General features: G+C 35.9%; 1 protein-coding gene across 6 annotated transcripts in view; it reads right to left on the bottom strand.

Annotated features, from left to right (window-relative positions):
* The window catches only part of LOC111052070 (leucine-rich repeat flightless-interacting protein 2), an 88,129-nt gene that overhangs the window by 22,641 nt on the left and 49,997 nt on the right, over nucleotides 1–15,491 (bottom strand). For all 6 annotated transcript variants that reach the window (XR_005572861.1, XM_039440551.1, XM_039440552.1 and 3 more), the window contains exons 3-6: nucleotides 12,191–12,323; nucleotides 11,244–11,413; nucleotides 7,123–7,269; nucleotides 551–667 (exon numbers count right to left, since the gene is read on the bottom strand). Coding sequence is in view for 5 of the 6 variants with exons in the window: in XM_039440551.1 (XP_039296485.1) it covers nucleotides 551–667; nucleotides 7,123–7,269; nucleotides 11,244–11,413; nucleotides 12,191–12,323 (567 nt within the window). In the remaining variant the exon portion in view is untranslated. The remainder of the gene's footprint in view (nucleotides 1–550; nucleotides 668–7,122; nucleotides 7,270–11,243; nucleotides 11,414–12,190; nucleotides 12,324–15,491) is intronic.

Genomic DNA, 15,491 nt, shown 5'->3' with positions numbered 1-15,491 from the left:
TCGCCCGATCTAGCGGATGACTTATTAATAATAATTAGCGCGTTGTTTCCAGCCATAAGCGGCTGGAAAGAGACAACTTTCTGGCCTAGACCGGAAAAGAAACCCTTTTCTGACGTCGTCTGCAAACAAGGTCTTTCAGATCTACGTAGGGACTGGAAAACAGCTGCTTTCTGTGCAGTGTGGCGAAAAGAATATTAAAAATATCCTCCCCACTAACTCTCTACCAAAGGAGGAAGAGGAGGAGAGGGACGAGGAGGAGGAGGGAGTGGAGGAGATGATGAAGGATGAGGAATTGGTGAGGATGGTTGGAGAAGGTGGAAGAGGAAGAGGAGGAGGAGGAGGAAGAAGAGGAGGAGATGATGAATTATGAGGAAGTGGTGAGGATGAAGGATTTGATTGATTGATTGATTGATTGATTGATTGATTGATTGATTATTTATTTATTACGTGTGCAAGGTCTGAAGAGACCAATGGCAAGCTTCAAGTTACAGAAATACATTGCAAACTCAAACCGATCGATACTAACCTCGATAAGTCGATCGATACTAACCTCGATAAGTCGATCTCGATCTTCTAGTTGTGCCCTGGTGAATTCTAAATCTTCCTGCAATTTGGCAGCCGCTCTTTTTAAAGCTTCGAATTGTCTACACTTGTCACGATGTTCTCTCTAAAATAAAACACACAAAAACCATGAAATAACACAAATTGAACACACAAAAAGTGGATGAAAACGCACAAAAGATGGTCCAAAAACAAAGTATAGCTTATTAGTCAAATCAAATCAGATAAAAGGCAGCCGCTCTTTTTAAAGCTTCAAATTGTCTGCACTTGTCACGATGTTCTCTCTAAAATAAAACACACAAAACCCTTGAAATAACACGAATAAAACATACAAAAAATAGATAAAAACGCACAAAAGATAGTCCAAAAACAAAGTATAGCATATTAGTCGAATCAAATCAGATAAAAGTCACAAACTATGGTAACAATAGTGAGATCGTCGTTATACTATTGCAGTCATTGATTAACATGGGTCTTGCTATCCTTGTCTATCATCCTTGTATCATCTTCCTATAGTGAGGTCCACGTTATAACGGCAGTATTTGATTAACATTAGTGTTGCTTTCCTTGTCTATCATTCGACAAATCAGATAGCGCTATCTTTTTCTAGATCCGCAACGTTGCCAGATAGTCCTAGTAGTTGTTTTTGGTGAAGCTATGTGACGCTGGTAGTCTCTCATACTGTGCCCTTCTTACACTCTTACACTCCCAACAACACACTAATAACATAGAGAAACAATAGCATAAGTAGATATCCCATAGGGCGTTTATGTCGCAATTTTTACTGTTATCTCAAGTCGATAGTTCATGTAATTCTTTCCCGTGAAGCTGTGTGACGCTGGTAGTCTCTCATATTGTGCCGTTCATACACTCTCACCCCAACAAAACAGTAAAAATCGACAATAATCAACAGTAATCGGCTTGAGATAACAGTAAAAGTTGCGACATAAACGCCCTATACCATGGGATATCTACTTACGCTATTATTAGATAATAGACAGTAGTCGACAGTTATAACTCAAGTGAAAAATGTTGCTAGATCTTTTTTGAACAATGTAGAAATATAATTATAATTCATTAACCAAATGTTAATTTTCATTTATGAAAATTCATCATTCAATCATCAAATAATATATATTTAATGACGATTAAAACATAATTTCTGATCGTTTCAAACAAGAATCAAATTCAAATTTAATTTGTCAAATTGAAAACAATACAATGTAGACTATGAATTATGAAAATAATATACAAGCAAGAAATGCATAATAGAATTCCAATAACACATAAACTCTTAGGGCCTGTTTCCGAGCTCGGGATTTGGCTAAGTTCTAGACTTTAAACATCTGGAGTCAGAGAATTGGCTTTCAGAAACGGGGCATAGCACTACCACACGGAGCACTACCTCCGCAAACAAAGCCGTAGTGCATTCGTGTGAAGTCATCACAGGTAGGGCTCCTACACCAATGAAAATTCGTTGATTTCAGATGATCTATATCAGCTAGTGTTTCTATTGGTGTAGAAGCCCTACCTGTGCTGACGTCACACGAATGCACTACGGCTTTGTTTACGGAGGTAGTGGGCATAGTCGTTTTGGGCAGCCAATTTTCTGACTCCAGCTGTTTTAAGTCTAGAACTTGGCTAAATCCCGAGCTCGGAAACCTGCTCTTAAAATTAAAAATAACTTGTTTTCTATCCGACAAAACCAGCAAAACCTAGGTTTGTGCGCTGGCATAGGTACATAGTAATAAACTGATAGAGTTTGTGAGCGAAAATGTAAAACACAAAAAGAAAGATAAATGTAAAGAATGAACTGTTGATATTACATCAAATATATACCGGTATCAGCTAACCTCTACAGAAGCCAGTGACAAAACAGAGAAACTTCAACACTGTTCTCCTATCTTTCACCACTGCCATTATAAAAAAAAAAAAACAGCTGATAGTTGCAGTGATAGTAGTTTTAATTTTTCTGCTCAAAATTTTCAAGTTTATTTCAATATTATTGAAACTTTCGGATTGTTCAGTGTTATTTCCGGCTCTTATCAACCCTTCGAAATTCAAAATTCATCAGTCATATCTCGAATACGTATTCTCTGAGTGTTAATCTTTGGTGAAAACAGAAATTTTAAACTTAACCTCACTTTGGACTATTTATGTGCCAAAATCAAGGAATTGAAGCAGTTTTGGGCAATTGCCTGTTTCTCTTTCCAAATATCGTGTTTGTGACAGTTCTAATAAATAAATAAATAACGTGGACCTCACTATAGACTTTCATTACACCATCACATGATCCAATTAAAATTCAATCAAGTTCTAGAACGCACAGAGAAAATTACATTTTGACCTTTCCCTATTGGCTCAAAGCCTAAACGAAAGACAGACACTTTTATTCAAGTCCCCAAGAACTTCTATTGAGAGATCCCTTCAAACTGGCATCTTTCCTATTATATAACACATCAATGCAACCCGTCCAACCAATGCTGACTGACTATAGTGAGGTCCACGTTATAATGGCAGTGGAGAAAGATAGAACAACGTTGCCGATCCTCTGCCTCGTCAATGCCGTCTATAGACGGTAGCTGATACAGGTTTATTGATGTAATATTAACTGTTCATTCTCGTTTAAAATTATCAATTATATTTTATTAAGCAAGAAATTATATTTCTCAATAATTCCATAATGAATTTTCATAAAGATAAAATATTTTGTTAAACGATGCCGATCCTCTGTCTTGTCAATGCCTTCTATAGACGGTAGCTGATACAAGTTTATTGATGTAATATTAACTGTTCATTCTCGTTTAAAATAATCAATTATATTTCATTGAGTAATAAATAATATTTTTCAATAATTCAATAATAAATTTTCATAAAGATAAAACATTTTGTTAAACGATGCCGATCCTCTGTCTTGTCAATGCTTTCTATAGACGGTAGCTGATACAGGTTTATTGATGTAATATTAACTGTTCATTCTCGTTTATAATATTCAATTATATTTTATTAAACAAGACATTTAATTTTTCAATAATTTCATAATGAATTGTGTTAATCAATTATTAATTCTATTAATTCTGTTGAAATACGATCTGACAACACAGCAAAGCGAGAAAGAGATAGCGCTATCCGCTTTGTTGAATGATAGACAAGGATAGCAACACCATTGCTGATCAAACACTGCCATTATAACGTGGACCTCACTATAGATTGTCTGTGCTACAACAAGCCAACTATTCTAGACAAAGAATTTGATCTAGATTCAATTGAACTAGTCTAGGAATTGGGTCACCATAGATTTTAGACTAAATTTAGTGACAGGCATTGAGTAGTGCGAGTCTATTGAAGATAGATTTGTAGATTCTATGGTCTTTGACTGTTACACCTCTTTAGTGGGACATTGGGCCCATTCTGTGTACATGGAATGTGCTAAATTGTCCGATTCACAATTTACCAGTTAAAAAGTTCCGCGTTCCATGGGAAGAGTTTTGACAGATTCTCTACCAGAAACTATAGTGAGGTCCACGTTATAATGGCAGTGGATTGATTGAGTACTTTATTTATGTAGATTACAATATATACTGGCTTATACACTTATATACAATAGCTTACAATACAGCAAAATTATAGATGAATTTACATAATATAGACTAAGAAAATAATTATTGAACTGTATATGATATGAAAAAGTAATTTGTAATATAATAACTATAGATAATAATTATATTGTTATGCATCTACATAAATTGGCGGAGCTTTGGACATATCAATGTCCATTCTTCGGAAAGAATATTAAAAATATCCTCCCTACTAACTCTCTACCAAAAGATAAAGATAGAAGAATAGCGATGCCGATTCTCTGCATTAATTAATTATATTTATACACTGTCATAAACATAATTGGCTTCGTTGTGGACCTAGAAAAGGATAATACCACCGGCTTTGTCGAATGATAGACAAGGATAGCAAAACCAAAGTTGATCAAATACTGTCATTATAACGTGGACTCACTATGGTACCAGTTCCAAAATCCTGCCCCACAGTCGAAGCGTGGTAAATTGTCCGACCTGGTACATGTTACAACTATCTGAGCTCTCATTGGTCGATTATTGTAGTCAGCTTGCTTCTCTGCGCATGCGCTGATAGTTTGTTTACCATAGCATAGCCATAGAATACATTAATACCTATACATATATACATTAATACATAGATAACCAAAAATTTGATGTTTGATAACCATTCATTAAATGAATTTTTCTCTATAGAAAATTTGAGATTAATGGAGTGAAAGAAATGCACACTTTTCTAGACGGTAAGTTTGTAAAACAGCCTTTCTTAATTCACGCAGCTAGTAAACGACACATTTTAGTGTAAATCAACTTTATAAGTGCGCGCCAAAAGCTTGAACCAACGATTTCGAAATGGCGTTCCATGGGAACATTTTGCACTAGTCACGTGATGGAACAATTTACGATTGGAATGTGCACATTCTGTATACACTAAAGTTCATAGGTTATAATACCGGGTGTTTCAAAAAGATTGACCCAATTTTAAACAGTTATATTTTAACAGTTATATTTCAACAATTTGAAAAAAAAGCTAGCTAATTCAGTAATGTTATTTAATATTTTCAGTTCAGCAAAGATGTTCATTCTTTCTACATATTATTTTGTATTATTGTATAGTGTTGGGAACCAATAAAGGCTTTTATTATTATTATTATTATTATTATTATTTTAACAATCTTACAATTTCAAAATATTGTACCCTTCTGTATCCTTTCGGGTTCCGCACCCTTCCCCTGCCTGCATTCCTTGAATATTCAAGAAAATGGCTCATTGAAAATACATTCTCTTTAGAAGAATTCAGGACAGGAGTATGTAGAATAAATTATTAATATCAACTACTATATGAAATAGTTAATTATAACGTAGTCTTATAACGTGAACTATAGAATGTTATTGTTGTCTTTATTCATTTTAAGGATTTTTTATTATTTATCTATAAATATAAAAGCGAAATGGCACTCACTCACTCGCAGAACTAAAAATCTACCGGATCAAAAACGTTCAAATTTAGTAGGTATGTTCAGTTGGCCCTTTAAATGCGCACTAAGAACGGATTTGGAAAAATATCCAAAGATACGCCATAAATCTGCGTTTTTCCAGCGTTTTCACAGCTTTATCGAGAACAAATGAACAGAAAATGTTCAAATTTAGTACAGAAGCTCAGCTAGGGTGTAATAATGTTGTGTTAGAAGAAATTTGCAATAACGCCATAGATACACCCAAAATTAGCGTTTTTTGCGTTTTCTCAGTTATTTCATCAAGTAATAGAAATAAAATGTTCAAATTTGGTACAGAGGTTTAGCTAGGGTTTAAACATTTTCTGACTTTAATATTTCATCAAAGATAAGCCCAAAATCAGCGTTTTTCTCAGCTTTTCTGCGTTTTCTCTGTACTTTGACTTTCTGATGGAATGAAGAATGCTCAAAACAAAAATGCAGGCGAGCGAAGTGAGCCCGTTGATCTCATTTTCGGACGATGCAGTCGGGGGTCCAGGGGGCGGAGCCCCTTGGCTACACGGATATGGCGTGCGAAGCAAGGCTGACGGCTAGTTCCTTAAATATTCAAGAAAATGGGTCATTGAAAATCCATTCTACTCTTTAGAAAAATTCAGGACAGGAGTATGTAGAATAAATATTATTAATATCAACTATTATATGAAATAGTTAATTATAACGTATCCTTATTATGGGTGAACTATTAAATGTTATTGGTTTATATTGTTGTCTTTATTCATTTTAATAATAATAATAATAATACTGAGGGTGATGCCCACATAAGCTCTTAGTCTTGTGCGTGGGTAATAAGTGAGAGGGATGATGATGAGAAATGACGATTACTTTTTAGGTGCTCGGGACCAACGGCTTATCGTCTCCTCCGAAAGAATTTTTTTCTTCATTTTAAGAATTTGTTGTTATTTCATTTCATTCATTTATTGTATAAACTACTATAATCATAATACAATTATGACATTGGAGGAAAAACTAGGCTGAGCCTGTACTATTTCTCTCCAAACATTTTGATAAAATGTTAATGTTGTCCAAAAGATAAGGTTATGTAATCACACACTGCTTCGTTACTTGATTTTCGGTCCAGGAATGATGATTTAAAATTTTGAATTTTGAAGGTTGAATTTATACTCCAAATGAATCACAGAATGTATCACAATAAATTGAAAACTTTAGAAATATTGCACTTATTTAAAAAATTTCAATACAAAATCAAAAACCTACTCACTATGTTATTCACAGCTGAAAACTTTTGTTATTGATTTTAGTATAATATAATGGTTAGGTTAGGTTATATATTGGTTTGTGGTTTGTTTATATTATATATTATATTTTATCGAGTTGAAACATAGACCTCACTACTTTCGGTCAATAACTGTTTAAAATTGATTCATTCTTTTTGAAACACCCGGTATGTTGGGTTGGGGGTTTATCTCTAGAAATGTACATTTTGTTTCTGAAAATAAATGATAAATAAATGAACTCACGTTGAGTTGAGAGTGATTTTCATCCATCTCCTCCAGCCGATCTTTGAGCAGTTCCACCTGATAGGCTGCAGCCGCCTTCTCATTGTCCAATTGCGCATTGGCTATCATAGCTTTCCGAAACTTATCCTCCACCTCCTTCAGTTCGTGCTGCAAAATCAAACATTAAATATCACTTTGAACATCATATTAAATTTATTTACCTACACAGAATAGTTATTTGTGCAACTAGTGCGCTAAGTGACAGTTTGCTGCACCGAAAGAAACGTTTACGCCCGAGCCGTAGGCGAGGGCGGAATGGTTTCTTGAGTGCAGCAGAGGAACTTTGCGCACGTATTTCACATTAAGTTTTTCCTACAGTTACCATTGAATATGAAAAGTGGGTAATTATGGGTAAAATTGCCTGAAATGCATCAAATGTTTTTCTGTGTAATTTTATTATTGATAAAAACCTTAATCCTAAAATCCTAAAGTCCTCGTTGTCGTTGGTTATAATATATAATGAATAATAATTAGCGCGTTGTGCTTGGTTGCACCTCTGCTCACTATAGCAGCCACAGCAGTCACTGTTACCAACTTCATTTTGATTTTGCTGCACTGTTGCTCCATATAACCTACTAAGTATTTTGTGTTGCCATGTTGCAAATCTGGAGTGCAGAAAAAGTTTTCCCGCACTAGAGCGGAAAAGTGATTCTTTGCGTTCTGTAATCAGTGCAGCAATGGCCACTTTTCAACGTAACTGTAGGAAAAATAATTTAATGAATTTAAGAAAGAATAACAGACATTTGCATCGCTTTACGAAGTTTACCGTAAACTTTCTTGAGTTCGTGCTGCCCAAAAAAACATAATTAATTTAATTACAAGGAATTTTTGAAAAAAATATAGCCAGTATAGCTGGAACTACTCATCTTTGATCTTTAGTGTTTTTGAAACATACTTGGTAATGCCAGTATAGCTGGAACTAGTCAGCTTTGATCTTTAGTGTTTGTATTCTTCCATGGTTCCAAATTGTCTTAAATAACTGAATATTATCTCACTATATTGTTACAAGTGGTGATTGAGTGGAATATTTCTAATTAATTTGTTGAATTGAGCTAAATTTAAAATTTATAGTTTCCATGTTTATTTTATTATTATTTATTCGTGGACAGAATCACAAATCATATCAATATGATTAAGAAGGAACAACAGGCTTGGCCCAAATCTATTCAATTCCCAAATTTTGATAAATTAATAAAATGTCCAAAAAATAGGTTATGTTTCTACTGTAAAACGTTCAAGTTCAATTTTCGTCCAAAAATATATATAAGCTAAAAATGTTTAATTTAGAGAAATTGAAACACCAAACTATATTTAAATATAACACTCAATTATCACTTCATATTGAATTAATCAAGTTATTTTATAAAATTTTGAACGTAAAAATATACACAACTTCTCTCACTAAGCACAGCTGTATTTCAGTACTTAATTGTACAGTACTTAATTGTAGACTAAAATTGTATAAAAATTGTACACGTGAAATTCTAACCCTATTTTGGACTGTGTCATCACCTATAAATTTGGAAGAAAAATAGCACAAGTGCTACATTATTATTTTACCTACCAATGTTATATATAACATCAGTTTTATTTGTATCGTAAATAAATGAATCGATAAATGAATGAATAAATGATAGGGGTACAATAGTCTGTCTAAAATGAATTGAGACGTCGAGAAAATATCCTAGTTGCCAAACTGTGCGAAATTTGAATCTTTTCATGCAAGCTTATATGACTGGATGAATATTCAAATTGACAACTCTGCATCCACTATGTTGACGAATTTAAATACATCCTATCATATGGGGCTTGTATGAATAAATTGAAATTTTGCACAATTTGGCAACTAGGATATTTTCTTCAAATCTCAACTTATTTTATACAGACTACAGTTATTCTTTGTGATTGAACATTCAAGTAGCTCTATTAAAAATACTTCATTATTAAATTTATTTATGAGTTTAATCATTTATGTACTTCAAAAAATGGATAGATGAATATTAAGGACTAGAAAAAGTTATGGGCAATATCCTGTTCTTCTTTTCTGAATATTATATGTGTCTCATCATAGAGATCCCGGGTTCAAACCCTCTCATACCAAAAGTGTTTTAACCAGATCACTCCTGTGTCATCGGATGGGCACGTTAAACTGTCGGTTCCGGCTTAAGTATGACATCGTAAGGCCCGTTGACCGCTCAAATGATATATTCAGGCGGTGGGACCTTCCCGCAAGGGAATCCCCACAAACAAAAGCCATAAGAATTTACTTTTATCATAGGGAAAGGATAGCATAAGTGGATATCCCATGGTTTGTAGAATTCATTCAAAGTTTGTAAGTTTTGAAACAAATTATGGTGTTGTGTATCAAGTTGAGATGACACTGTATCATATTAAATTGATACTGTATCATATATGGTGATAAGCCATGATAAAGGACTGTTATGTTGCAAATGTGAGTGTTAACTGAAGCCGATAGTCCTAGTAGTTGTTTTTGGTGAAGCTATGTGACGCTGGTAGTCTCTCATACTGTGCCCTTCTTACACTCTTACACTCCCAACAACACACTAATAATAGACAGTGTATAGGGTGTCTATGTTGCAAATGTGAGTGTTAACTGAAGCCGATAGTCCTAGTAGTTGTTTTTGGTGAAGCTATGTGACGCTGGTAGTCTCTCATACTGTGCCCTTCTTACACTCTTACACTCCCAACAACACACTAATAATAGACAGTGTATAGGGTGTCTATGTTGCAAATGTGAGTGTTAACTGAAGCCGATAGTCCTAGTAGTTGTTTTTGGTGAAGCTATGTGACGCTGGTAGTCTCTCATACTGTGCCCTTCTTACACTCTTACACTCCCAACAACACACTAATAATAGACAGTGTATAGGGTGTCTATGTTGCAAATGTGAGTGTTAACTGAAGCCGATAGTCCTAGTAGTTGTTTTTGGTGAAGCTATGTGACGCTGGTAGTCTCTCATACTGTGCCCTTCTTACACTCTTACACTCCCAACAACACACTAATAATAGACAGTGTATAGGGTGTCTATGTTGCAAATGTGAGTGTTAACTGAAGCCGATAGTCCTAGTAGTTGTTTTTGGTGAAGCTATGTGACGCTGGTAGTCTCTCATACTGTGCCCTTCTTACACTCTTACACAGTTGGTAGAGAGCTAGTGGGAGGGATATTTTGAATATTCTTTCCGAAGAATGGACAAAGCCAAAGCCAATGGACAATTGATATGTCCAAAGCTCCGCCAATTTATGTAGATGCATATCAATATTATCTTTAGTTATTACAAATTGCTTTTTTATACTATATACAGTTCAATAATTATTTTCTTAGGCTATATTATGTAAATTCATCTATAATTTTGCTGTATTGTAAGCTATTGTATATAAGTGTATAAGCCAGTATATAATGTAATCTTCATGAATAAAGTACTCAATCAATCAAACTCCCAACAACACACTAATAATAGACAGTAGTTGACAGTAATCGGCTTGAGTTAACAAAAAATCGGCTTGAAACATGAATTCAATACCTATTCCATGGGATATTTTCTTGCGTCATCTTTTCTCTACAGTATCACCATAAATGATACAGTATCACCATAAATGATACAGTATCACCACACTTACTTACTTGGAATTGAAATCGGCCATTGAGGGGGCAACCTATAAGATTATTACATACCAATGCCTTTGTAATCTATTATATTACAAATATATCGATATAATATCTCGTGCTAAAATACCCCAAATACCTTCAATTATTTCAAGTAAGAGCTATCATTGGGAAGGAATAGGCATTGTGGGTCTATTCTCTCTATATCTCTTCAAGGTCTTTGGATACAATATCACCTAAGTATGATACAGTATCACCACACTATGATACAGTATCATCTCAACTTGATACACATCGCCATAATTTGATACAAAACTTGCAAACTTTGAATGAATTCTACAAACCATGGGACATCTTCTTATGCTATCTTTTCTCTCTGGATTTATCGAATGAATTAATTATAATACAAATAAATTAAGTGAATGAATAAATAAATTAAATAATTGAATAAAAACTCACCCTCATATCCCTGAGACTAGTGGCTTCCTCCAGAGAATCTTCAGAGCTCCGCCGCGACGAATGATAACTGTTGTTCTCTCTCTCCCTCTCACTGCGATGGTTCTCCCTGGAAGAGAGAGAGCGAGGTGTCGCAATAGCGGCTGCCACACGCGACGATCGTTGGACGGCATCTGAAAAGCACGCAGTTAAATGGAGGCTTTCACACTGGGTGGAATTTTGTTTTGAATGTAATTGAATGAGGGGTTTCACACTGAAAGGAATTTAGATGATCACTGGACGGCATCTGAAAGGCACGCAGTTAAATGGAGGCTTTTACACTGGGTGGAATTTTGCTTTACATGTATTTGAATTAGGAGTTTCACACTGAGAGGAATATAGACGATCGTTGGACGGTATCTGAAAAGCAGGAAATTAAATGGAGGCTTTCACACTGGCAGGAGTTTTGTTTAACATGTATTTGAATGAGGGGTTTCACACCGGGAGGAATTTTGTTTTGAATGTAATTGGATAGGGGGTTTCACACTGAAAGGAATTTAGATGATTACTGGACGGCATCTGAAAGGCACACAGTTAAATTGAGGCTTTCACACTGGGAGGAATTTTGTTTTGCATGTAGTGTAGTTGAATTGTGGGTTTCACACTTAGAGGAATTTAGACGATCGTTGGACGGTATCTGAAAAGCACGCAGTTAAATGGAAGCATTCACACTGGGGGGAATTTTGTTTTACATGTATTTGAATAGGGGGTTTCACACTGTAATCATGAACATGAAGTAAGGAATCTAAAAATTAATCTCAAAGTTTTCTTCTTGTTTTTCATACTTTTCTATCATACTCTTGTCTTGGAGATAATATTCAAGTAAACTTGACTTCAATATTTCATAATCGTCCATTTAACTCAAAAAACTTGAACTCAAGGAAACTTTACTAATGTAAACCCTACTTTACCTGGTGTGCTGTAGATATCGTAGACTTTATCAGCTGTTTCTTCGGCTTCTCTTTGCTGACGTTCCAACTCTCGCATTCGAATTTCGCGCGCTTCCGCTCTTGCCTGTCGTTTTGCCGCCAAACGAGCTTCAGCCTGCAACAAAATTGACAAAATCCTATTAAAAACATGTAAAAAGTCACTAGAAACATGTTAAAAAGTTATTACGAACATTTACAAATGGACAAAGAATTGGGACAGAAAATAGAAAGTTTGTGCTTCTGATTTAACCGTGCTTGAACTCACTATGGTCCGAGCAAAATTACTTCTGACTTTGAGAAATAGCGCGGCACAAAGAAATGGAGGGAGATCTGCCAATTACAGTGATTAATAGGAGAAGCGCAGTTGCCAATTTGTCAATTAGAGTCAGTCGTCAGACTGATTTCAGACAGGAAACTTCGCATATGTAGCATGAGCATATGAACAGTCATTAGAAGTTGGAGAACGCTGGCCGGTTCAGAACGGTAACATCGCGCCTCTGTATCCCTCCCGCTGTATGTTTCTCTGCTGCGCAAATCCATCCCAAGTCTGAAGTAAATTTGCACGGACTATTGTTTATTGTTTTGGAATTGTTTATTGTTTATTATTATTGTTTATTGTTTTGGAAGAGACGGATTCAAGGATCCAAAGTTTCAAAGAACCCCACACGTCAACCGAAACTTACTGTGTTCCCAAGTAGTATGTTAGTTGGGCAAACCAATACCTGTGTCCTTTACAAGAACCAGGAGTTTTTCCCTATACTAACATCCCATTCATCACCCGGTTGCTTGTCGCAATCCAGTGTGATATGCTTGGCAGTCTCTTCAGACTGATTAGTCCTCGTGACCTACGTGAGTTCCACTCCAGACCTTCTTTGTAGGTCCTACCGCTGATGGAGGGGTGGCCAAGCTGCCTCAAGGGCACCCGGCCACCCTTGACTCAGCCCCTTGACCCACATTTGTGCCTGGAGTTTCACCCATCTCTGGTCTCTTGGTTTTTTTCTTTTTGCCCCTCCGAAACTTCGCAGGGACAGAAGCTCCACCTCTCCCAATAAGTTTTGCCTGAATGGCCGCCCTTCTTTGAGCAATGGTAAGTTTTGACCTCTCCACCCACAAACTCGTGACCTACGTGAGTTCCACTCCTGGCTTCTTTGTAGGTCCTACCGCTGAAGGAGGGGTCGCCAAATTGCCTCAAGGGCACCCGGCCACCCCTTGACTCAGCCTCTTGACCTACATTTGTGCCTGGAGTTTCACCCATCTCTGGTCTCTTGGGTTTTTCTTTTTGCCCCTCCGAAACTGCCCTGATGGGGCAGATCCCGTGGGTTTGAAGGCAAGGCAACTTCTAGAGTTGCCTTGAGGTTCATTTTAGTCGCCTCCTATGACAAGCATGAATGCTGTGGGGTGAATTCTGGTTTTCAACACATTCTTGAGTACGATGATCGACTCAAAGCTCCCCCAACCCACAGGGGGCTTGTCCGGACTATAGAAATATACATAGGACTAGCCGTTAGGCTCGCTTCGCTCGCCATATCCGTCTAGCCAGGGGGCTCCGCCCCCTGGACTACCGTCTGGATCGTTCAGGAATGAGAACAGAAGGCTCGCTTCGCTCGCCTGCATTTTTCATTTGAGCATTTTTATCATATGTTAGGAGAATCTAGTCGGGGGTCCAGACTAAACGTCTTGCTAAACGGATATGGTGAGCGAAGGGAGCCTGACGGTTAGTAATATAATATTCCCAGGATTGAAGTAGCAGTGCCCAATCAATTTTTCCGCGATAAATGCATTTAAATCTTCAACTTGGTGCCAACCTAACAAAGTCAACTCAACTTAATGCCAACCTGACAAAATTATTAATTTAGTTGCCAGTTTACAACTGTTTCGAAGAGGTACTCTATATAGATTATAGTTCTATAGTAACATATGATATGGAAATTTCAATTATAATCAAGAGATTGGGAGAAGAAGAATGTACATGCTAAAAGACAAACTTTAAACCCTTAAAAACAACCCTTAGAGTTAAAATATTGCCAAAAGATTTCTTAGTGCGCCTCTAAAGGGCCAACTGAACATACCTACCAAATTTAAATGTTTTTGGTCCGGTAGATTTTTAGTTCTGCGAGTGAGTGAGTGAGTGCCATTTCGCTTTTATATATATAGACTAAATATAGAAAAATACTATAGTGTGGTCCATATTATAATGACAGTGGAGAAAGATAGGAGTTGTCAATAAATTCTATACCTCGACACTGTCTCTTTAGAAGATAACTGATACCAGAATATCTGGTGTAATATTAACTGTTCATTCTTGTTTAAAATAATCAACTATATTTTATTGGTCAAGGAAAAACAATTCTCAATGATTAAATAATGAACGTTCATACTTGAGATTGAATATTTTGTTGATTAATTATATTTATACATTGTTAAAAACTAACTGACAACGCAGAGAAAGATAGTGTTATCTGCTTTGTCGAATGATAGACAAGGATAGCAACACCAATGTTAATCAATTACTGCCATTATAACGTGGACCTCACGATAGCAATTAGTGTTCGACATACCGACAATATGATACAGTATCATCTCAACTTGATACACAACACCATAATTTGATACAAAACAGGATAGCGCTATCTGCTTTGTGGAATGATAGACAAGGATAGCAACACCAATGTTAATCAAATACTGCCATTATAACGTGGACCTCACTATAGAACAAGAACAACCACATATGATACAGTATCAACTCAACTTGATACACAACACCATAATTTGATACAAAACAGGATAGAGCTACCTGCTTTGTGGAATGATAGACAAGAATAGCAACACCAATGTTAATCAAATACTGCCATTATAACGTGGACCTCACTATAGAACAAGAACAACCACAATATGATACAGTATCAACTCAACTTGATACACAACACCATAATTTGATACAAAACAGGATAGAGCTACCTGCTTTGTGGAATGATAGACAAGAATAGCAACACCAATGTTAATCAAATACTGCCATTATAACGTGGACCTCACTATAGAACAAGAACAACCACAATATGATACAGTATCAACTCAACTTGATACACAACACCATAATTTGATACAAAACAGGATAGAGCTACCTGCTTTGTGGAATGATAGAAAAGAATAGCAACACCAATGTTAATCAAATACTGCCATTATAACGTGGACCTCACTATAGAATAACTTGAATAAGATAGACGAAAACTGATAGAATACTGTGAACTGAGACCACGCCTTTAACCTTGACAAATCAATAAAA

The sequence above is a fragment of the Nilaparvata lugens genome, chromosome 14 (genome assembly GCF_014356525.2).
Source record: "Nilaparvata lugens isolate BPH chromosome 14, ASM1435652v1, whole genome shotgun sequence".
Classification (NCBI taxonomy): domain Eukaryota; kingdom Metazoa; phylum Arthropoda; class Insecta; order Hemiptera; family Delphacidae; genus Nilaparvata; species Nilaparvata lugens.
Note: the sequence above shows the minus strand (reverse complement) of the source record. Positions and strands in the feature narration are given on the sequence as shown.